This window comes from Poromitra crassiceps (assembly GCF_964638095.1).
Source record: "Poromitra crassiceps genome assembly, chromosome: 22".
Lineage (NCBI taxonomy): Eukaryota > Metazoa > Chordata > Actinopteri > Beryciformes > Melamphaidae > Poromitra > Poromitra crassiceps.
The window spans coordinates 19,371,938-19,396,642 of NC_139647.1; the positions used below are offsets into that span (position 1 = coordinate 19,371,938).

Sequence of the window (24,705 nt, forward strand, 5' to 3'; positions counted from 1 at the left end):
TTAGTAAACATAAAACATGTAATGCCAACCTGTACATTTTGGACATAAATGCATCGCCAAATTGTTCCCATTTCACCATAATCCAGTTTTATTTCCTACACTCAGTCGCCCACTCTCACTTTACCATTTCTCCTACTCTCTTTTATTCTCTCTCACCTGCTTCTTCCTCTCCTCTCTCTCTCTCTCTGTGTTTCCATGTCTCTCTCTCCCACTCTTCTTTCTGTCTCTTGCTCTAGAGAGAGCTCTCTCTCTCTCTCTCCCTCCAGCTCTCTTTCTGCCGTTCCTCCTCTCTCCCTCTCTCCATCCCTCCCCCATCTGTGGGAAGTTGCCGCTGTGCGCATGTCGTCGATGAGTCAATTTGTGGACGCTGTGCACGCGCACGCACACACACGCACACACACACACACACACACACACACATGTATCCTGTCCCACACCCGGGCATCTGTTTCAGTCTATGTCTGTGAGATGCTGCACCAACAGAGCAGAGAGGGTGAGACAGAGGAAGACAGGAGAGGAAGGGAAGGAGAAGAAGAGGAGAGGGAGGGATAAGAAGAGTGAAAAGACAAGAGAGCAGAGACAAGCGGGAGAAACAGGGGGATTGAAAGTGTGGAGGAAAAGCCGAGACAACCGCGGAGGAGACACAAGGCACAAATCAGAGGAGAGGACACCTGACTTCTGAGGAGTTTGGGAGATGACAGAGATACAGCAGCCCAGTGTCTGAGCTTGAGTTTTTTTTTTCTTTGTCTTTTCTTCTTTCTTGTTCTTTCTTTTTTCTTTTTCTTTGCTTGTGTGTGTGTGTGTGTGTGTGTGTGTGTGTGTGTGTGTGTGTGTGTGTGTGTGTGTGTGTGTGTGTGTGTGTGTGTGTGTTAATGTGTGTGAGACCATGGCGAGCGGCCAGCCGGGGGTCCACGCATTGAAACTCCAGACTCCCTCTGTCTCAAGCACACTAAGGGACGGAAGCAACTTCACTAAATGGGACGAGGTAAGGTGTGTGTGTGTGAGAGAGAGAGAGAGAGAGAGATTGATTACTGTATTTACTATTTGTTGTGCTAAATGTTGAAACAAAACTATATAATTCTTGAGATTAAAGCCAAACAGAGAATATTTGTGTTATATATATATATACGGTATACACATCAAAAATTAATTGAATTGAGCTGAATCGAATTGGGAGGGGAGGAGCAATGGAGAGACAGAATGAAATGTGCCATGTTGTCAGATGTGTTTACTCATTGATTTTGCTTTGGCAGCACCTATGGATTAGATGCCAGCAAGACAGACAGAGAGAGAGAGACAGTGTGTGTGTGTGCAAGAGAGAGAGAGGGCGACAGTGTGTGTGTGTGCAAGAGAGAGAGAGAGAGACAGTGTGTGTGTGCAAGAGAGAGAGAGAGCGACAGTGTGTGTGCAAGAGAGAGAGAGAGAGAGACAGTGTGTGTGTGCAAGAGAGAGAGAGAGAGACAGTGTGTGTGTGCAAGAGAGAGAGAGTGATTGTGTACAGTTGCTCTACCACCTGTTGGCATATATAGGCTATGTAGCATTGGTATGCATGTATGCATGTTTATGCGGCTTTATAAACCACAACTCGATACCTTGATGTGCACAAACACACACGCGCACACACACACACACACACACACACAAACTGCAGGTATTATTAGTGCACCTGTGTGTGAGTGTGTGTGTGTGTTGGTAATAGTACGGAGCGCTGAGAATGAGAAACGTGCTGTCCGGTTGCTATGGTAACTGGCATGGTTTCCACCACCTAAACACATCTGATGTGTGTGTTTTTATTTGTGTTTATGAGAGAGACACGACGTATGTGTGTGTGAGTGCACTTGTGTGTGTGTGTGTGTGTGTGTGTGTGTGTGCACGCGTGCTTGTGTGTTGTGGGATATTTGAATTTCTACAACATGTAGTTCCAGCAATCCAATCTGATTGGTTAGATTGGTGTTCAAACAGCTTTATGAGCTGTGCTTTATGGAAAAATGGAACTGGTTTCTATGCCAACCAGTGATAACCAGGGAGCTTGTTCATTTTCCCAAGCTATTTCTCCTGGTTTTTATGTATGTACTGTATGTAGGCGGCACTATTTTGAGGAAAGTAGTTCAGACAGTACACTTGCATTGGTAACCTTTGTAAAAAATTCATAAATAAATAAATAAATAAAACAAACTAGGCTTTGTATATTATCACAGATGTCTACACAAACACTTGAGGAAATTATCTCTTTGTTCATCAAGTAAAATACCATCTGGATTGGATTCCTAGTCATAGTAAAGTTCCTGAATTTCCCAAACATTTACAGAACGTGTATAACTATTTATAGCTTTGTATAGCTGACAATAATTATGAGCAGAAATTATTCATTAAAAAAATCATTTCGGTTCTAAACAGTACCACTTTAGCAGGAATAAGGAATAAGGAATATTTTAGCAGTGTTCTTTTAGCAGCGTTTTCCAGTTGTACAGTACTTGACATTAGCACTGCCTGTACACTTCTTATTTGGTTTATATCATATCTCTCGCAGGCAGTTTGACTTTACATTGGGTGTATTACCAGCACGGCCTCCACAGCACAGATTAACTTGGAGGAACCTCAGGGTTCCATCCTGGGCCCTGTTTTATTCTCTATCTCTACTTAATCACATTTTTAGAATTTTTTTTTTTTTTGCAGTATTGCTACTATGCAGGTTAATTTGCTAAGTTTGCTGAATTTGAGAATGCAACAGGGATAACTGCTGGATGTTGTCATGACAACTGGACAGAACTTCAATGTGGACTATGTTAGAATTATGTCTGTGTTTCCATGTCTTTGCTGTCTGTCTCTCCAGGATCTGTCTATTGTAACTCCAGTAACGCTGCATGTGGATCCTTATGGATTTTACCTCTACTGGACTGACCAAAACAAGGTTGAAGACACACACACACATACACACACACACACACACACACACACACACACACACACACACACACACACACACACACACACACACACACACACACACACTTAATTTCTCTCTCACTCCAGGTGGGTTTAAATTAGGGGTGGGAGAAAAAATCGATTCACCTAAGTATCGCGATTTTTAATGTCACGATTTTTTGGATCGATATTTTATTCAAGAATCGATAATCGCAAAAGCAAAAAAAAAAAAAAAAAAAAAAAAAATTTTTTTTTTTTTTTTTTTTTGGTGCTGCAGTCAGGCCACTCACTGAACAGCAGGTCAGGTGCCGCCTACTGGTTTACTAGTGGTTGTATTACTTTATTAGTTAGTCTGAAGTAATAATTACACTTCAGGGTTAAAGTGGGTGCATCTCATTGTAAAATTGGACTTGGCCCAAATTAGGCTTCAAACGGCCCAAATTGGGCTTCAAACGACCGACATTGAGCTTCAAACGGCCCAAATTTCACGCGCGTCGGCCCATATCGGCCTGGCCTGCTTGGTATCTAATGCCCAGCCTGAATTATGATCCCAGTCCGCCCCTGTTTTTAACTATATCGCCCAGCCCTACTCATGATATACAGTCTCTAGTGTATGATTCAACTTTTCCCATGTTCTAATCTAGTGTAAAAAAGCAAACAAACTGAAAAAAGAAAAGAAAAAAAGAAACAAAAATCGCAATAAATCGTAATATCGAATCGCAATAATCGTAGAATCGCAATACTTAAGAATCGCAATATAAATCGAATCGGCACCCAAGTATCGTGATAGTATCGAATCGGGAGATAAGTGAATCGGCACAGCCCTAGTTTAAATCCCCAGCAGGGAACAGGAGGGAGCATTTACCTCCCAGATAACAGCTGACGCCCTGTGTGTGTGACGTGTTTGTGTGTGTGTGTGTGTGTGTGTGTGTGTGTGTGTGTGTGTGTGTGTGTGTGTGTGTGTACATACGTACGTACGTGCGTGTGTGTGTGCATATCTGTGTGTCCCACAGGAGACAGAGTTACTGGACCTGACCCTAGTAAAAGATGTCAGAACAGGCAGAAGCACCAGAACACCCAAGGTACCATCACCTCTTATCTACCAGCCAGTCCGCATCTATTGTTTTCCAAACCCAGTTTAGATGAAACCACACCAAATTCCGTATGATGGAAGCCTCGGATTTCAACCTGGAAAAAACATGCAGGCTCGTCTGGAAACTTTCTCCAAGATACGAAAATGTTTCACCGAAATGTGTTTCTGAAAATATTTGAGGCAAGAAATTGTATGTTTGTATACTGTATGAGTTTCGGGAGTTTCCAGATGTGGCGCTACTACAAGCGAGAAGTTGAATGGGAAACAGTGATAGACGACTACAGACTGAAATTATTACTCTTAAACAACGTAGAAATTAATTCCCAGCAGAAATACTGTATGTCGCCATCTCGCCGCAACTGAGGCTCAGTGGACTGCCTTCATTTCAGGCTCTCGATTCGGTTTCTCTCCCTTGCTCTCTTAGGTTTGCTGCTATGCCTGACAATAATATGGAATAAAAATTGTGATTGGTCAATAAAGTAAACAATGAGTCAATGACACACCTGTTGCTATGCCTACCGTATGTGCATTCAAGGATTTGAAAGGACGCCTGTAGTAGTAGTGTGACTAACCAGCTATTCGCATCTTGTGACCTCTCTGTGACCTCTTATTGACACCTCACTCAATGACTCTATCCAATGTCGCAGAACCATTCATAGCTGTTAGCCATTGTGATTTTCCAGTCACAGCCACGTCACTGGGATGACTGAATGATTTTACGATGCATTACAGTGCTTCCATCATAGCACCGTTTCCACCAATGGGAGCTCATTCTTTGGTGAAGTGGTGGAAAGAGTGAGTACTAGCATGTCCTACTCAAGTAGAATATTTCAGTAGAAGAAAAATGAACTCGAACAGTCAAGTTACTGTTTAGTAGAGGTGGGAAATCACAAGTTTGATCACGATACGATATATCGATTCGTTGGACAACGACGCGATATTTGCCGATATCACAAAATCTGCCACGGTTCGATTCAGGGGGCTGCGATCGATATTAGGTGATATGCGTTGATTTATATCCGAGAGGAGAGCGAGTATCCTCTCCCTCTTTTTCTCGCGTGCTCGCCATGGCGCTCGCATTGTTTATACGCGGAAAGAGGTGTGCTCGGGCGGAAATGGTGACGCAGGGAGCTGGAAGGTGGGTGCCGAGGGTGCTGCAGCACCCCCTGGTGGCAAGAGATGGGATTTTTTAAATTGTTGGATTTGGCTGTCTTGTGTTTATACCACCAACAAAATGCATTAAAAAACAGTTTGTGCTTCCCAGCTCTAATCTTATTTCATACGCTCTCTCTTCAAAAGAGTTTGATTTTCATCATAATCTGGTTTTCCATAATAATAATAATAAGTTCAGTGTTTACGCCTGTGTTGCTGTCTGTTGTAGTGTAAAACGACTAAAGGGAGAGCAGGTGCTTACATGAAAGTGAATGAGAAAAGGAGAAGATACTGAATAATGACATCACAACAGTATAATCCTAATGTTAATTTAAAATTAAATATTCTTCTAAATATGGATGAAAGTCCAAAAAACTTCAAATTTTCTTCGGCGTCCCTTCCTTACAGCACCCCCTACCTAAAAGTACTTCCAGCGCCACTGCGCAGACGTGGCGTGGAATTTCAAAATACGCCAGGTTATCCTTCTCTTCTCTGCTGGCACCATCGTTCACTGTGAATGGCTCCACAATTTACCACAAGCATCTCAGAAGCAGCGCTGAAGCAGCAGTGCTTCATGGAAGTGTCCAGCAGGAGCCTTGCCATTCACACCAGAATCACTCTGTTCTGCTCCACGCCTCGCTCTGTTTTGCCCCGGCGTTGCCCTGCCCCCGCTCACAACTTGCATTGACTCCAAGCCTGGCTGCTCACGTGCAGCGTGCTGCACGCTTGAAAACTAGACCCGAAGCTGAAACTATCGCTGCAGCATGCGTGCAGCGTTGCTTCAGCGCGGCGTGGCGAGGCAGAGTGCTGTGGCCGGTGTGATCCGCCTCGCCTGTTAACAAGGACACTGAAATGAAACCGCCTCCGCGCTGCGTTGCTTCAGCGTAGGATTAGCGTATGGTGTGTTCGGCCCCTTATACTTAAACTGATACTTATACAATGCTTCAGTGAAAACGTGACAAGTACTCAATTATGGACTGCAAAATCCAGCAACAGGACTCTACAGGAGTAACTGTAATTACTGTAGTTACGTCCACTGTGGCCAGTTGGAATCCCGGCTCACCCTGTATCGTCCAATAGGAGGCCAAGCTGCGGGAGCTGCTGGATGCGGGGAATCTGGTTGGTCGGCTCGAGAGCCGCATTATCACCGTGGTGACGGCTTCAGACCTGGTTAATGTCAACCAGCTCAACTTCATCGCTACACAGGAGGACGAAGCTCAGGTATTATTCAACTCATAAATATGATTATGATTGAGATTGGTGACGACGACAACCATGATGATGATTGTTGGAGAAAAATATAAGTTCCATTGCCATTTCCTAATCAATAAGTTATAAATGCATACACATAATTATGCTATAAGTTAACATGACATCTGACACATTAATCAATAAGCTATATTTGCATACACATAATTATTCTTCTCTTTGCTATTTAGCGGAGATGTAGAATTTTATTCTCTATCAATGATGATGATGATTGTCGTCTTTGATTTTGGTAGGTGTGGTGTGAGGAGCTGTTCTCTCTGTCTACCAACCTTCTGAGCTACAATCTCAACAGAGACCACAGTCTACTCAAGGCGTGAGTACACACACACACACACACAGATATACTCACATGGAGACACACAAACGAACACACTTTAAGCACACAATTAAAGCGTCTAGGATTTATATTTCATCAGTTAATTATGTTATTATTCTATTAAATTTGCTACCCCTAAGCCTCGGGAACCTCCTCAAGACTTCGGGAGGTCTCCAGAGAAGTTGGGAACCTCAGCTCTAGGAGAGAAACGGTTGGGTACCCAGTGAGCAGACTGAGCACTCACACACATCTCTTCCCTACTCTTTGTTTCAGGTATGTGAGGTTGACGCTGCTGCCCAACCCAGAGGGGAAAATTCCTGTGAAGAAGTGAGTTCCTAATTGTTATCGCCTACTAGTGTTGAGAATGAGGAACTATGAACTATAATGAAGGCGCTGAAGCAAAACATGACCATTGCCGTCACTGCTTTGTTGCAGCATCGTTCGCCTGTTTTCATCAGACAGGAAGAGAGTGGAGAATGCCCTGGAGAACTGCAGACTACCCTATGGACGGGTAAACACGCCAAACACATTCATATTTTATCAGCGGCCAGTGAACAGCAGTAGAGAATCGCCCTGGAGACTTGCAGACTGATTTTTGAACTTAAAGGGAGACTTCACCAAAAAATAATGCAGATTTATTTTGCACATGATCTCACACATATCCCAAAACTGGAAACAGTTTAGCAGACATTCATTTAGTTTGACCGTTATTGAGAGTTGATTTGAGTTAAGTGTGGACCAGTGATGTAATCAGAAGGCACTGACTCATTGTGTCCAGTCTTGTGATGACATCACTGGTCCACACTTAACTCAAGTCAACTCTCAACAACTGTCAAACTAAATGAACGTGTGCAAAATGGTTTACCGTTTTCTGATATGTGTGAGATCATGTGCAAAATAAATCAGCATTGTTTTTCGGTGAAGTGTCCCTTTAACTGATGCTCTTATCCAGAATCTATAACGAGCTCAGATTCCAATGGTGAGAATGTAAATGAAAGGAAGATGCTGGATGTGAACTAGTTTGCCTTCATTTTCTTATTTTATATTCTATAGTTCTATAAAACTATTGTTTTCTCCTGAAATCAGCTGGATTTCAAATTCAGTTACTGTAACTTGTCATTATGATATATTAAAATTATATTTAAAAAAGATCATGTTATGTATTTGACAGGGCGACAGTATTAAACTTGAAGACTTTACTCCTGAAGTCTACAGGAGCTTTCTGGACAACCTGTGCCCTCGCCCCGAGCTCAGCAACGTCTTCAAACTGCAGTAAGTGTAAACTAGGCTACATCTTGAGGGATCACAGAAAGACCTTGAACTTTAACCCCTGAACTACAGCCATGACCCCTGTCTTCTAATCATCTTTCCCTGTCTTCTAATCTTAAGGCCTTTTTTCATCTAGCAGGCTCAGTAAAAAAAGAAAAAAATGGTCAAGTTCAATCTTGAAGTTTTCTTTGACGTGTGAAATTAATGACAACTAAAATCTAAATTCCTCTTCTGTTCCACTTTGTTCTGCTCCGTTCTGTTCTGCACAGTTGTATTCTCCTCTGCTCGGCTTTGCTTTGCTCTGTTCTGTTCTCCTCTACTTGGTAGCATAAAGAGAGAAGCTGGATCTTTCACTTTGAAGCATTAATCACAGCCTCAACTCTGTTCTGTTCAATAGGGGAGGAAATGGCGGAGCTGTTAGTCAACCAAATAAATGACTTCAAACAGCCGACAGAGACCATCGACACCTCAAAACCCCTTATTCCATCCCATCCCTTCAGCCTTATCTGTTGGTTTCAGAGGGCAACATTTAAAACATTTTAAGACCTTTTAATTCCATCTGAAATTGGATTTTAGACCCATTTCAAAACCAAACTAAAGGGAAACAAAAAGAGACTATTTGATGAAAATATCAAACAAACGTTCTGAAAATTTGATTCAGCAATATAGAAAATTAAAAGTGTGATATAATGCAACATAAGAAACTCTGCCAAGACTAAATAATCTATCCACTAGCAATTATTTTGACAGTTGTCTGAAGATTAGCGCCAGCAGAGATTGTATCTTAATAGCATAAATTTGAATTTAATTGAAATACAATGTCTGCAGGCACTAATCTGTTCCCGTATAGTTGCATCTAAATTTAAAATAAACCTGTATAACATGGTGACAAAAATGCAGATATTTACTGTATTACTACTATTTACCATATTACTGTATTGAAGACATTTTAATACCTTTAAGGGTCTTAAATTCAGATAATTAAATGTAGGACTTTTCCAGACTCTGTAAGGACCCGTAGACACCCTGTAACCTCTGAGCTGAGCCCAGCCCTGACCCTGTTGTCTTAAAGGGGCGGTGACGATGGGACGCTGTCAGCTGACCAGATGACAGACTTCATCAACAATAAGCAGCGAGACCCGCGGCTCAACGAAATCCTCTACCCTCCTCTCCGCCCCACGCAGACACACGCTCTGCTGGAGCGGTACCAACACGACCAGGCACTGCTGAAGCAAGGTGCGCGCATACACACACACATACATTATTGTATTATTGTTATATCTCTGATAGCGTTAGCATGCCGTTCCTTAGCTAGTCATCATTTGTTTGCAACCTGTAAGCCTAACTGTGTAGGTTTACATGGCTTCTGTGCCTGTATTTACCTCCCAGATAACAGCTAACTCTCTGTGTGTGTGTGTGTGTGTGTGTGTGTGTGTGTGTGTGTGTGTGTGTGTGTGTGTGTGTGTGTGTGTGTGTGCGTGCGTGCGTGCGTGCGTGCGTGCGTGCGTGGGTAGGTTGTATCTCTCTCCAGGCCTTCTCCAGCTACCTGTCCAGTGATGAGAACGGAGTCATCCCACCAGAAAAACTGGATCAGTCTGAAGACATGAACTTCCCCCTGTCTCACTACTTCATCAATTCATCCCATAACACATATCTGACAGGTACACACACACACACACACACACACACACCTGCCACAATCTTTCAACGAGATGACGAGTGACCAAAAAGCCCAATAAATGAGCTACTCGTGAGTCGTGATCTAATACTTGTGAGTCGTGATCTAATACTCGTGAGTTGTGATCTAATACTCGTGAGTCGTGATCTAATACTTGTGAGTCGTGATCTAATACTTGTGAGTCGTGATCTAATACTCGTGAGTTGTGATCTAATACTCGTGAGTCGTGATCTAATACTCGTGAGTTGTGATCTAATACTTGTGAGTCGTGATCTAATACTCGTGAGTTGTGATCTAATACTCGTGAGTCGTGATCTAATACTTGTGAGTCGTGATCTAATACTTGTGAGTCGTGATCTAATACTTGTGAGTCGTGATCTAATACTCGTGAGTTGTGATCTAATACTCGTGAGTCGTGATCTAATACTTGTGAGTCATGATCTAATACTTGTGAGTCGTGATCTAATACTTGTGAGTCATGATCTAATACTTGTGAGTCATGATCTAATACTTGTGAGTTGTGATCTAATACTTGTGAGTCATGATCTAATACTTGTGAGTCGTGATCTAATACTTGTGAGTCGTGATCTAATACTCGTGAGTCGTGATCTAATACTCGTGAGTCATGATCTAATACTTGTGAGTCGTGATCTAATACTTGTGAGTCGTGATCTAATACTCGTGAGTTGTGATCTAATACTCGTGAGTCGTGATCTAATACTTGTGAGTCGTGATCTAATACTTGTGAGTCGTGATCTAATACTTGTGAGTCATGATCTAATACTTGTGAGTCGTGATCTAATACTTGTGAGTCATGATCTAATACTTGTGAGTCGTGATCTAATACTCGTGAGTCGTGATCTAATACTCGTGAGTCGTGATCTAATACTTGTGAGTCGTGATCTAATACTTGTGAGTCGTGATCTAATACTTGTGAGTCGTGATCTAATACTTGTGAGTCGTGACTCGTTGGCAAGCCCTGGTTTGCCTGCACTGTAATTAAGCTTGACGGTTGGATGTTAAAAATGCAACAGTCGAGTTTCCCACTCGAGTTCAGACAAAAGAAAACGAACTGTAGGAGGGATCGTATCCTAATATAGAGCCGCAGTACATTGTGTAATTCTGTTTTCTCAGCGAGCAAAGTTACAGCCCTGCAGACATTTTGCATTTTACATTTACATTGCGTTACATTACATCATTCACATACATTACATTACATTTACATTGCATTTTACATTTTGCATTTTACATTTAACATTTTGCATTTTCTGCAGACATGTTTTTAAATTGTTGATGAATGGTTGAATGGTTGAGGCCGGTTAACTTTGGTTTTTGTTATCTCCTTGCCTCCCAGCTGGCCAGCTGGCAGGTAGCTCCTCGGTAGAGATGTACAGACAGGTGCTCCTGGCCGGGTGCCGCTGTGTGGAGTTGGATGTGTGGAAAGGACGAACCGCCGAGGAGGAGCCCGTCATCACACACGGCTTCACCATGACATCAGAAATCTGCTTTAAGGTATACGTGTAGCAATTGATCTGGCTCAACATATTCTTGTAGTATGTAATTGTATATAATTGCAGTCTGCAGTTTTATGCAATTTTCTCCATTTAAAAAGGTTGTTTCTGTCGCTGTGACTTATAGTGTTGTTCTTGTTGTATTTCTTCTCCTAGGAAGTGATAGAAGCCATCGCAGAGTGCGCCTTCAAGACTTCCCCTTTCCCCGTCATACTGTCTTTCGAAAACCACGTGGACTCGTGAGTGTCTTTCTCTCTAATTACCTGTCTGCCTACCTGTGTGTCTCTGTGTAGACTGTAGACACATCACCTGTCTGCCTACCTGTGTGTCTCTCTGTGTAGACTAGACTACAGACACATTATATTTACCTGTCTGCCTACCTGTGTGTCTCTCTGTGTAGACTGTAAACACATCACCTGTCTGCCTACCTGTGTGTCTCTCTGTGTAGACTAGACTACAGACACATTATATTCACCTGTCTGCCTACCTGTGTGTCTCTCTGTGTAGACTAGACTACAGACACATTATATTCACCTGTCTGCCTACCTGTGTGTCTCTCTGTGTAGACTGTAAACACATCACCTGTCTGCCTACCTGTGTGTCTCTCTGTGTAGACTAGACTACAGACACATTATATTCACCTGTCTGCCTACCTGTGTGTCTCTCTGTGTAGACTGTACACACATCACCTGTCTGCCTACCTGTGTGTCTCTCTGTGTAGACTAGACTACAGACACATTATATTTACCTGTCTGCCTACCTGTGTGTCTCTCTGTGTAGACTGTAGACACATCACCTGTCTGCCTACCTGTGTGTCTCTCTGTGTAGACTATAGACACATTACCTGTCTGCCTACCTGTGTGTCTCTCTGTGTAGACTAGACTACAGACACATTATATTCACCTGTCTGCCTACCTGTGTGTCTCTCTGTGTAGACTGTAGACACATCACCTGTCTGCCTACCTGTGTGTCTCTCTGTGTAGACTATAGACACATTACCTGTCTGCCTACCTGTGTGTCTCTCTGTGTAGACTAGACTACAGACACATTATATTCACCTGTCTGCCTACCTGTGTGTCTCTCTGTGTAGACTGTAAACACATCACCTGTCTGCCTACCTGTGTGTCTCTCTGTGTAGACTATAGACACATTACCTGTCTGCCTACCTGTGTGTCTCTCTGTGTAGACTAGACTACAGACACATTATATTCACCTGTCTGCCTACCTGTGTGTCTCTCTGTGTAGACTGTACACACATCACCTGTCTGCCTACCTGTGTGTCTCTCTGTGTAGACTGTAGACACATCACCTGTCTGCCTACCTGTGTGTCTCTCTGTGTAGACTGTAGACACATCACCTGTCTGCCTACCTGTGTGTCTCTCTGTGTAGACTGTACACACATTACATTTGGGGATGTGGAACCAGCGTAATGATAATGAGATAACAACAGAAATTGAATTACATTTTTTATCTTTCTATCACTCCATTCCTCTACCCATTCACCCACTCATATGTCTCTATCTATCTAACTATCTATCTATCTATCTATCTATCTATCTATCTATCTATCTATCTATCTATCTATCTATCAGTTTGAAGCAGCAGGCTAAGATGGCTGAATACTGTCGTTCTATCTTTGGAGAAGCACTGTTGATTGACCCTCTGGATAAATACCCTGTAAGAACACGCGCACACACACACACACACACACACACACACACACACACACACACACACACACACACACACACACACACACACACACACACACACACACACACAGGTTAATGTCATAACAAATGATTATAAACTTAAGCACTTTCTTAATTAATTTGTCAATATAATTTTTTTTCTTTTTCCATTGTTATGTTTACTGCTGCTTATGAAATGTAAACCACTTTGCAATAAAAAAAAAAACTAAGTAAATATATAAAAAGTTTATTGTATTCAGGAAGCGACATGCAATATCGATTTTGTGTGTGTGTGTGTGTGTGTGTGTGTGTGTGTGTGTGTGTGTGTGTGCGCGTGCGTGCGTGCTTGCTTGCGTGCGTGCGTGCGTGCGTGCGTGCGTGCGTGCGTGCGTGCGTGCGTGCAGCTGGAGTCAGGAGTTCCCCTGCCCAGTCCCCAGGAGCTGATGGGCAAAATTCTCATCAAGAACAAGAAATCCCACAAACCCTGCAACGCCCCCGACACAAAGAGACTGATGGACCAACCGGCCAATCAGAACAATGAGTCTGTGCCTCCTAGCGCCAACCCAGGAGGTACCACACATGCACACCTACACACAATCACAGGTGTATACTGTAGGTGTATTTTGTGAAATGTGTTTCGCTATGACAAACTGACATAGATACACTTCACATGCTCCGCAGTTGAGCTACTGAGCAACTGTGTGCCGCGCCGAGCAGAACGCCCGGCTGTCTTATTATAGTAGTGAGATATATATATATATAAACAAATCTGAGTCTGACACTAATCATTTCTTCTTAAACGTTTTGGCCGTGACCTGTCCATTTTCACAACGCTTGCCTCCAAAACATACTCTGCTCTTTCTTATGTCTCTGTGACAGCGGCACCACCACCCAAGCATTTGAGAGCAAATGATATTTTGCGGTTTACAGATTTGAGTTTGTCACATCACTCAGATATCAGATGTGTGGATATGTATTTGTCACTGAAACCCAGCGTTGATTGACTCATTATGGTTTCGTTTAAACCCAGCAGTTCTCCTTCTTTCATCGACTGATTTGAACACCTCTTGCGGTGTGAATCTTCCCCTTAATGGTGTGTTTCTTTGTAATTAAACATTTGTCGGTTGCCACGTTGTCATGGGGTTGAAATGTGATCAGCTGTTTACTTGCTGCTAAATGTATCCCGTTAAATTGTTTTTACACTAATAGTAGAGAGTCTGACTCAGGACTCTTGTCTGAATGAAGCGTTTATGTGAAGGAGTTTAATTCAGTCATTAAATCGGTCCTCATAACCTTCCACCAGGCTGCATGGAAACACAGTCAACATGCAAATAGGATTTCAACGACTTTGACTTATTCAGCATTTTTTGTTTTGCAACAGAAACAGAGGCTGAGAATGGTGATAATTGATGCTGCTACTGATTTTTTTGAAGCTCATCTTTTGTATTTGGAAATGGAAGTGATGGAGATGATGGAGATGAAGATGTGTTGTTATTTTAACTTTAACAGAGATGGAGGCAGAGAGTGAGGAAGATGAGGATGACGAAGATGATGACGGTAAAAAGGTCAGTGGTGATGTACAGAGCTGAGTGGAGGGGGGTTGCAATAATAAAACCAACAATAACCATTGTTGGTTATTGTTGTTTTCATTTCTTGTCATCATTTACTCTAGGTCTCAGTTTGAGCTGGTAGTGGTTTATGGTTTATGGTTTATAGAGAGCCAAAGTGAAACGTCACTTCCTGCTTTCTCCCTGTACCAGCGCTGCGAAAAATATGAATGGCGGTGGACGGAGAATAAAGTTACTTTTTTGATCCCGTTTGAATTGTGCCACAGGGTGCCAATGGCAATTTTGTCAATTTAAAACGTAACTTTGCATGTCAAAAAAGTCACAGTTTGTCGCCAAACTGTCGCACTAGAAGTTATAAATCAGAAAGACTACATACACTGTCGCCTAAGTGACTTTCTCTACCGGCAAAGCTGAAGACCGGCGACATGCCACGAGCTTCCACAGCTATGTAGTTTTTATATGAAACTAACCCCTTTTTTCAGTTTGGCGACAAACTGTGACTTTCTTGACATGCAAAGTTACGTTTTAAATTGACAAAATTAGCGTTGGCACCCCGTGGCACAACTCAAACGGGATCAAAACAGTAACGTTATTCTCCGTCTCCGAGAAAGCAGGAAGTGACGTTTCACTTTGGCTCTCTATTATTGCTTTCTGTCATACATTAATTGTCTTTTCTTGGGAAGAGTGGGGAGCAAGTTATGTTGAATTGAGTTTTGATTTAGTTTATCTGCGCAAAAAGAAAAAGATAACAGATGTGGGTAAAACAAAGAAATCCCAGGGAGCTCATTAAACATAGGATGCAGTTAAATGAGCGCTGCTTTTCTCACCAAGTTTCAAACAAGCTGCTTGTTGGAGTCGAGGTTTAGATTTCAATAGACAGAGACGGGAATACAGCTCATCTCCAGTGACTGGGATGGCTGATCCTCCAAAAAAACTAGTTCAAAAAGCCTTTAATGTATGGGTTACGCCAACGCGTTTCAACTATACGCTCTTCATCAGAAGCCTGTATAGTTGAAGCGCCACTAGAGAGTAGCTGTATTCCCTTCTCTGTCTATTGAGCTCATTAAAGTGAGCTCTTTCAGAAAAGAAAGAAATCAAGATGGCAAACAGACCAGACGGGTGAATCGGGCACAGAAACCAAAAGGCAAAACTCAGCATGGAGGTCATATACAGATGCAGATCTCGTCATATACTGCAGATGGGTCAGGAACCCTTGTCGTCACTTTGTCACGAGTGAGAATGTGTTGAAAGCCCGTGTTGTATGCTGTGATTGGCTACTTATGTTCTAGATAACCCTGATTGGTTGCTTTGTATTTTTTAATGAGGGAGGTGGAGGGGAAGTCATTTTAAGGATTTTAACAAGATAATTTGCCCTTTTTGTGGGGAAAAACCATCAGACACAAATTATTATTCATAGTAGAGTATTTTATACACATCTTGAAACGTGACTTTAGGGGGTCTTTAAGCGTTAATCTCAATTGGTTACTCTACTATTTTGTTGTTGTTGTTGTTTACTGTAGGGCTCTAAGGAGCGGGAGGCGGTGGCTACAGAGGAAATGTCAACTCTGGTCAACTACGTCCAACCAACCAAGTTCAACTCCTTCGAAGCTTCCAAGAGTAAGCATCGCTTTGACATACAGTGCGACACAAACACAATGAATTGAATGTTTGGGTCTGTTCTCTCTGTGTGAGCTTTTTCTTGTTTCAGGGTTCACACAAGGCTTACACATCTTTGAAAGTTTGTGGATTTTTAGGGACATAAAATAAGGCCTAAAGGTTCTGGGAAAAGGATAATGGATGGCCTTGAAACCACTTGGTGGTTGATATAAGAGCAGTTTTTAAATTAATAATTCCACCAGGATTTCTTGAATTGACAAGATCACAAGTAAAGAAAATTCACCAAAAGTGACCCTGAAAGTTCTTGAATTTTAAATGTCCAAGAGGCTGTGGTTGTAACCAAGATACACTCTGAAAACGTGTGTGTGTTTGTGTGTATTTGTGCGCCCTTGTGTGTGTGTGCATGGTATGTGTGTGGTGTGTGTGTTATGTCTGTGCATAGAGGCAGCCCGCTGTTTCCACATGTCCTCGCTTGTGGAGACCAAAGCTTTAGAGCACCTCACCAAGTCACCAGTGGAGTTTGTGGAGTATCCTTGACAACCGTTACCACAGCAACTACATACCAGAGCAACCACCTCCTCTAAACTGTGTTCTTTTTCCTCTTGTCTTGATATTTTAGGCAAGGCGAGTTTATTTATAGAGCACATTTCATACACCACAGCAGTAGATGTGGTAGGATTAGTAGTGGTAGTAATATTTATAAATGTCCTTAACTTTACATGAACCAGATATAATAAATCCCAGCTGAGTCGTATCTACCCAAAAGGAACCAGAATGGACTCTTCCAACTTCATGCCTCAACTCTTCTGGAACGCCGGCTGTCAGCTGGTGGCTCTCAACTACCAAACTATAGGTGAGAGTTCTCTCTCTAACCAACCAGAGGTCACCACAATATAGGTCAAACCAAATCCTAGTGCATGAACCCTCACCTCCAATCTGTAATGCACTGCAACCTTAAAGCATAAGCCATCCTTTTCCTCCTGGACCTGCAGTGTCCAGTTGCTTCACTATAGACCTGCTTATGTCTTGCCATTCAGTCTCTGCAATGAGACTGAATTAGTTCTGTCTCCGTTTTCAACATAAACCTGACAGCTTTCACTATTTACTTTGCATTACTTTGTACTGTAATGCATATGCATATAGAGAGTTAGCAAGGCAGTGCTACAGCAATGCTCAACGTACTGTAGCATCTAACTGTGGGAGAAAGGCATGACTTGAGGTCATTTTCATGGACATCTTTTTACAAACATGTCTCATGAGAGCTCATTGTGTTGAAAAAGACATGCGTTTGGGCGCCCCCTTGTTGTGAGTGAGATATAAGTAGCTCCAATATGAAGCAATTGGAGTGAGAATCGATTGGTACGAGGGAAGAAGATGAGAAAATACAGTAGCGTCCAGCTTTAAAATGGACAGATCAATGGCACAAAACAACTTGGAAACTATTGATGGTTTGAAAAACTCTAAACTTACCTGAGCCTCACCATAACCCTGGACCTGTGTTAACTCTGACCTTACCTGACCCTAACCATAACCCTGGACCTGTGCTAACTCTAACCTTACCTGAGCCTAACCATAACCCTGGACCTGTGTTAACTCTAACCTTACCTGAGCCTAACCATAACCCTGGACCTGTGCTAACTCTAACCTTACCTGAGCCTAACCATAACCCTGGACCTGTGCTAACTCTAACCTTACCTGAGCCTAACCATAACCCTGGACCTGTGTTAACTCTATAACCTTACCTGAGCCTAACCATAAACCTGGACCTGTGTTAACTCTAACCTTACCTGAGCCTAACCATAACCCTGGACCTGTGTTAACTCTAACCTTACCTGAGCCTAACCATAACCCTGGACCTGTGGTAACTCTAACCTTACCTGAGCCTAACCATAACCCGGGACCTGTGGTAACTCTAACCTTACCTGAGCCTAACCATAACCCTGGATGTGTGGTCCAGATCTCTCCATGCAGCTGAACCTCTTCATGTATGAGTACAATGGGCGGAGTGGCTACAGATTGAAGCCTGAGTTCATGAGACGGCCAGACAAACACTTTGACCCCTTCACAGAAAACACGGTGGACGGCATCATAGCCAACACTCTCTCTGTTAAGGTACAACTGCTATTATTAATATCATCACACATACATTTTACAGTTTACATTTTGCAAAAGATGAGATAACAGGTTAACTTTATTGATTTCCCCGACACTATCGTTAATGTAAAAAGAAGTAATGTATTATAGCAATCTAAAGTAATGGATGGACAGGGTGTAAGCTCCCCTCTTCTGTGTGTCCCAGGTGATTTCAGGTCAGTTCCTGACTGAGCGGAGGGTGGGTGTCTATGTGGAGGTGGAGATGTTCGGACTTCCAGTGGACACCAGGAGAAAAGCGTTGAAGACCAAAACCTCTCAGAACAACAACTCCGTCAACCCAGTCTGGGACGAGGAGCCCATCGTCTTCAAAAAGGTCAGATAGACAAACAGGAAGAAGCTATTTAGGATAATCTAGCATGTGGATAGCACTATCTAATGGAGTCAATGTTCATAATGGTCTGATGTGAACTGTCTGGCAGGTCATTCTCCCCACCCTCGCCTCTCTGAGAATCGCTGCTTTTGAGGAAGGAGGGAAGTTCATTGGTCATCGAATTATTCCAGTATCTGCCATAAGGCCAGGTAGTTCATTTAACTATTCTATCCCTAACCCTAATTTACTCTAATTGTAAACTTTAACGTGGTAATCTGCAAGATCCTGGTTTGTATTATTTTTCCTGACATCTTTGGTGCGCACAGTGCTCACTGCTGTAGTGTTTCTGCGCTGCACTTCCCCGAGATTTTCCGTTGATTTTCCCCTGAGGGCACCACAGAATCTTGATGCTTTTAAAATGCGCCTAAAAACCTTCCTTTTAAAACAGAGCCAAGTTTTTGTTTCTTTGTGTTTTATGTGTTCCACACATCCAAGCCGGGTTTCTATGTTGCCGTTCACCCTAAATAACACTACACCAGTGGTTACATCAGCTCCTGTGTGCTGGTCAATGTTTCTTCCAGGCTATCGTTATATTGGCCTGCGGAATGAAAAAAACCTGCCTCTGATCCTGCCGGCTGTATTCGTCTATATTGAAGTCAAAGACTACGTCCCAGATACCTTTGCAGGTACATAAAAAAAACATGCATCTGCATCACACACACACACACACACACACACACACACACACACACACACACACACACACACACACACACATATTATGATATATGTATCATATATTTATTTCAGGCGAGTACCCCCTTTGTGTATTTTTCTCATATCTATCCTGCATTAGTACTACAAACAATTATTTCATGACTGTTATAAAGTAGAACCAAATTATTACTTTGCAAAACAAAGCTATATAATATCACTGTCTCCCCTGACAAGATACCAGACAATTTATTCCGTTATCTACTGGCTGAAAAGAGAACAAACTTAATTTCCCCCAAATGTTTCACTTATACAATAACGGCATCTGTATATATTTCTAGTGAATTTCTGTGTTTTAGGTGTAATAGAGGCCCTATTCAACCATATCTGTAACCTGTTGTTTTTATCTATGTCTATATAATTTATTCCTATTTCCTCTGTAGATGTGATTGAGGCACTTTCTAACCCGATTCGGTACGTCAACCTCCTGGAGCAGAGGTCTAAACAGCTGGCAGCTCTGACTCTGGAGGATGTAGAGGAGGACACACAGACTCAGGTCATTCTTACTCTTGGTGTATTTACTATTGGACAACGACATATCAAGGTTAATCTTATTGTTGATGTCGTATCGTTGTTGCTGTTTTGGTTCTGCTTATATAGTAAAACAAATACACAGAAAAAGAAACAGTTGCCTGCAAACTCCCTGCTCCCTGCTATGAAGACTGTGATTAGTGAATTGTGTCTCAAGTAATGGCTTATAAATTGTTGACATGGGTTTTCCCTCATACACACACCTCCGTTTGGAAAATTCACATCAAATTTAATGCAAAATGTATCAAAGACAGTCTGGTTTGTAGCAGTGGAAGTGCCGTTACAGTATTTTCAAAACAAAAATGGGTAGACCTAGGTCATAAGTATCACATCATTATTGGATGCCTGTTTTTAGCACTATGATACTCAGTGTGTCAAAGCCTGGGATTTGAGCCTCCTCACACAGCTTTTGTACGGCTGTATTTATCATCCGTGTTGTTGTTGTTGTTCAGGATGAGGTTGACAGCTCCGTGGAGCGTAAGAATGATCTGAGGTCAGCTCCACTGGAGAACGGCCTCAGCCCCACCTCCGGACCCACAGGCCACACCCCCATCATCACGACACCCAAAGCTGCTGCAGCCAATCAGCAGGCAGCTATCACAGGTAACATCCACCGACACACACACACACACACATACACACACACACACACACACACACACACACACACACACTTGATCTGGTGAGTTGAAAGTAATGACATCTTCATTATACTACGAATAACAATAATATATTAATATTCTTCATTAGTATTATTATTATTGATGTTTTCTCTGCATTTCAGAAGCAGCCAAACCAGCCGCCAAGAGTGAAGACCTAGTTTTAAGCGTTCTGATAGGTCAGTAACTGTCATTATGTTTTCTAATATGTCTCGAGGTCAGTCAGTGGCTGACATGTGACTAATCCCTTTAGCCAAAATATACACTACATAATAATTACCAGGATTGCTTTTTAATACTGTCTTATTTCAAATATGTTTGGTTTATTTTGATTTGCTGTTCTCTGAAAGTGCACAATGCACAAATACTCTGTAGGGGGACTATCCAAATAAAGTGTTACCCTAAATTGCCCTGGGGCAAAGAAATAACATTATAATTCTTAAAATAGATGGCATTTCTTTTTATAAGATGGTAAAGATTTATTATTTCTCATCAGGATCCATTACAGTGAAATGATGTTACCCTTAATGCATGTGTGTAAGCAGATGTCCCAGTGTGTACCATAGAGAGTCTGCAGCAGTCTAAGGTTTACCAAAAGGAGCAGAGACGGCAGTTTAAGGAGCTGAAGGAGTTAGTGAGGAGACACCAGAAGAAGACCTCCGAGCTCCTCCGAGAATTCAACAACAAATACAAGAAAACTGCCCGACAGCGCAGCAAGAGCAGGTACATATGGAACACGTGTGTGTGTGTGTGTGTGTGTGTGTGTGTGTGTGTGTGTGTGTATGCGTGTGCGTGCGTGCGTGCGTGCGTGTGTGTGCGTGCGTGTGTGTGAGAGAGAGTGCCAGATAGGGGTCAGATGCAATGGACAAAGAAAGAAAAAACTGTTACAAAAACTGTGCATGTTATTACAGTGTATCCAAAATCCAAAGTAGACAACACATTGTTTTTTAGTTCTCTTTACTTTCTCGTTCTCTTTCTCGTTTTTCTTTTTGGATGGATGTAAAATTACACAATGACTATCATGTTAAAGTACTGACTTGATTTTGTGTTGTGTATTTTGGATATATTTTTTACTATATTAAATGAACAGTTCCTGAACCAAAGCCAGGGTGCCAACTATATTAGGGGACGAAATCATCACCAGACTCTGTTTTCTTCCTGTGTTTTCTGTGCGTGCATATGTATGTATGTGTATGTATATGTATGTATGTATACTGTATGTACTGTATATGTGTGTGTGTGTGTGTGTGTGTGTGTGTGTGTGTGTGTGTGTGTGTGTGTGTGTGTGTGTGTGTGTGTGTGCGTGCGTGTGTGTGTGCACTTGTGTGTTAATTAGGAATGCATGTGTAGGTTCAGACAGTGAGAGGGATGAGCGCCTCCTACAGCTGAGAGAGGAGCAGCAGCAACAGCTACTGGCTTTGAGACAGGAACAATATTACTGTCAGAAATATCTACAGAGAGAACATATTAAAATGGTAAGAATCTTCCCACCACCTCTACTGCTGCTATTGCAGCCACTCACCCTGAACAACAACAATAACTTAGGAATCTGAGACATGATGTGCTTTGTTCAGTTCAGTTCAAATAAGTTTAACGTTCACAAAAGTGGAATAAAATATTGAATAATGGTCATAGAAAAATAGACAATACAGTTGTGTTCTTTTTGTGTTCTATCATAAGGTTCCATGTTCCACACTATATGTATGTATATGTGCTAAGCTGGAGCTCTGCACATTTTAAATGTGGGTTCTATGTTATCAGGGGTTATAAGTTCTAAGCCAGGTTAAGATGTACTAAGCCAGAGCTCTGTGTTCTGCAGCTGACGGAGCGGCTGAGCGGTCTGGCTGGGGACAGCCACAACGCACGGATGAAGAAACTCAAAGGCATATGTGACAAGTAAGACGCAAGTTTGGGATTCATGTTCACGTTCAAAAAATATATTTACACACAAATGTCTTGTCAAGTAAGAAGCACCAGCCATGCAGGAGCTGCTCAAAGACACAGAACAAATTGCCATTTTGAATATTAGCAATATATCAGTTCCATTGCTGTACCATTTGCATTCATACTAAATAACTGCCTTTATGCTATAATAACGATATTATGTGAGTAAGATGAACCTTTTCAAATTTTAGACATATGTTTGATATCGGTGGACAATCCTTATAAGACATAATAGGTGCACCAATACCAAATGTAGCGCTTTTCTGGTGTAAAGTTCCTTACACATCGGGAGCGTTTTTTTCCGTGCGATTAATTCGCACGTCAATAATATTTTCCGAGCCTATATCAGTCAATGCAACCGTGCATACCAATGGCGAAGTTTCGCTGAGCGTTATTGCGGCGTTTATTTTTTTGAACCACGGTCGATTTTTCAGAAATTCGCTTCCGATGTGTACACATCTGTGGCTGTGATTGACAGGTGGGACAAAACTCGCATCGCAATTTCATGCCGTATTTTTCAGCTAACTCCTCCCACTGTTAATTCAAGTGCTTTTCTGGCTCCTCCAGGGAGAAAAAAGAGTTGAAGAAACAGATGGATCGAAGGAGAACAGAGAGGATCAACCAGGCTAAGACCAAAGAGAAACATCTGGCTGAAGAGTAAGGCACACAGCTATTTCAAAAGCAAAGACAATCATCTGACAGCAGAGTCAAATATTTAACCCTGACCCATCTCTGTCTGCCTGTTCCCAGGGAGAAGATTGAGATCAATAAGTCCTATGTCAATGAAGTCGTCCAGAACATCAAACGGGTCAGCAGGACTTTCCCCCCCCCCAATAACAATACTGCAGCATCGATAATGATAATTTAGTATTGTAAAACTAATTCTCTGTCTAGTTCTCCCTGCCTCTCTGAAATCATAAAATGCATACACTTATAAACATGTAACTATGCAACAATACTGATCCTACATGCAGAGTATGTCAGTCTACAAGCAGAACTTATATAATATGCATCATACCTTGTAAAAATCAACATGCTACATTATGCCTACATATCTCTCTCTGTTTCTGTCTGTCTGTCTCTCTATTTGTCTGTCTGTCTGTCTGTCTGTCGCTCTATTTGTCTGTCTGTCTGTCTGTCTGTCTGTCTGTGTGTGTGTCTGTCTGTCTGTCTGTCTGTCTGTCTGTGTGTCTGTCGCTAGTTAGAGGAGACTCAGACAAAGCGCCATGACCAGCTGGTGGAACAGCACAATGAGCTGCTGCAGGGTATACTAGACCAGAAACCAAAGGTAACACACACACACACACACACACAGGAAACAATGATCAAGGCCATAAAGCAACTTGTTTGTTTAAGGTTCACTGAGTTGACTCAGACTCAATCCAGAGTTTGTAGTGCTTGGAGAGCTAGCTATACTGCCAATCCTCCACTGGACCGCCATCTCATTCTCTCTCTCTCTCTCTCTCTCTCTCTCTCTCTCTCTCTCTCTCTCTCTCTCTCTCTGTGTGTGTGTGTGTGTGTGTGTGTCTCTCTGTCTCTCCCTCCTCCAGCTGCAGGGGGTTGTGGAGGCGGAGTTTCAGGAGAAGTTCCAGCGGTTGCCGGGAGAGATCCAAGACTTCCTGCAGGACAGGAAGATCGAGGGCAGGGGCTACAGCAAGTCCCGCCCATCGAACCCACATGACCCTCTGTCAGAGGAGGACTGAAGAAGGGAGGAGCCTCTGTCAGAGGAGGACTGAAGAAGGGAGGAGCCTCTGTCAGAGGAGGACTGAAGAAGGGAGGAGCCTCTGTCAGAGGAGGACTGAAGAAGGGAGGAGCCTCTGTCAGAGGAGGACTGAAGAAGGGAGGAGCCTCTGTCAGAGGAGGACTGAAGAAGGGAGGAGAGGGACATAAGCAGAGGCATGAATGAACAGATGAGAGGAGGTAGGAACAAAGGAAGGAAGAATAGGAGCGAGTGTTGATAAGAGGAGGGTGAAAGAGAAGGAGACTACTGTATGTCAAGATTACAAAGACTGTTATTTTTAATGGAAGAAGGCTTTAATGATTTAGTTTTTAATTCCATTCAAGCATGTACTTTACTATATTTCAGCATTTAACTTGACCCATGGTATCTTTCTCTTTGCGTTTAGTCTTATTTTCTGTCATTTGTTAATTTGACAGACACTGAAACCCAGGAAACTCGTTGTACTGCATGATCGATCAATCTATCTATCATCTATCTACCATCTATCAATCTATCTATCTATC

At 42.4% G+C, this 24,705-nt stretch overlaps 1 protein-coding gene across 1 annotated transcript; it reads left to right on the top strand.

Moving 5' to 3' along the window:
* Positions 1-886: 886 nt before the first annotated feature.
* LOC310796476 (1-phosphatidylinositol 4,5-bisphosphate phosphodiesterase beta-1-like) lies at positions 887-24,164 on the top strand (the record flags this gene model as incomplete). Its single annotated transcript, XM_083658662.1, has 32 exons — positions 887-985; positions 2,834-2,911; positions 3,939-4,007; positions 6,251-6,391; positions 6,673-6,752; positions 7,029-7,082; positions 7,191-7,266; positions 7,927-8,027; positions 9,097-9,260; positions 9,539-9,685; positions 11,057-11,214; positions 11,370-11,452; positions 12,806-12,890; positions 13,309-13,474; positions 14,414-14,469; positions 15,993-16,089; positions 16,532-16,616; positions 16,818-16,942; positions 18,047-18,201; positions 18,389-18,556; positions 18,663-18,762; positions 19,135-19,239; positions 19,711-19,823; positions 20,311-20,461; positions 20,643-20,696; positions 21,063-21,240; positions 21,854-21,992; positions 22,337-22,413; positions 23,029-23,118; positions 23,212-23,269; positions 23,663-23,749; positions 24,012-24,164. 32 exons carry the CDS (start codon positions 887-889, stop codon positions 24,162-24,164), a joined length of 3,492 nt encoding a protein of 1,163 aa, XP_083514788.1.
* Between the last annotated feature and the right edge of the window lie 541 nt (positions 24,165-24,705).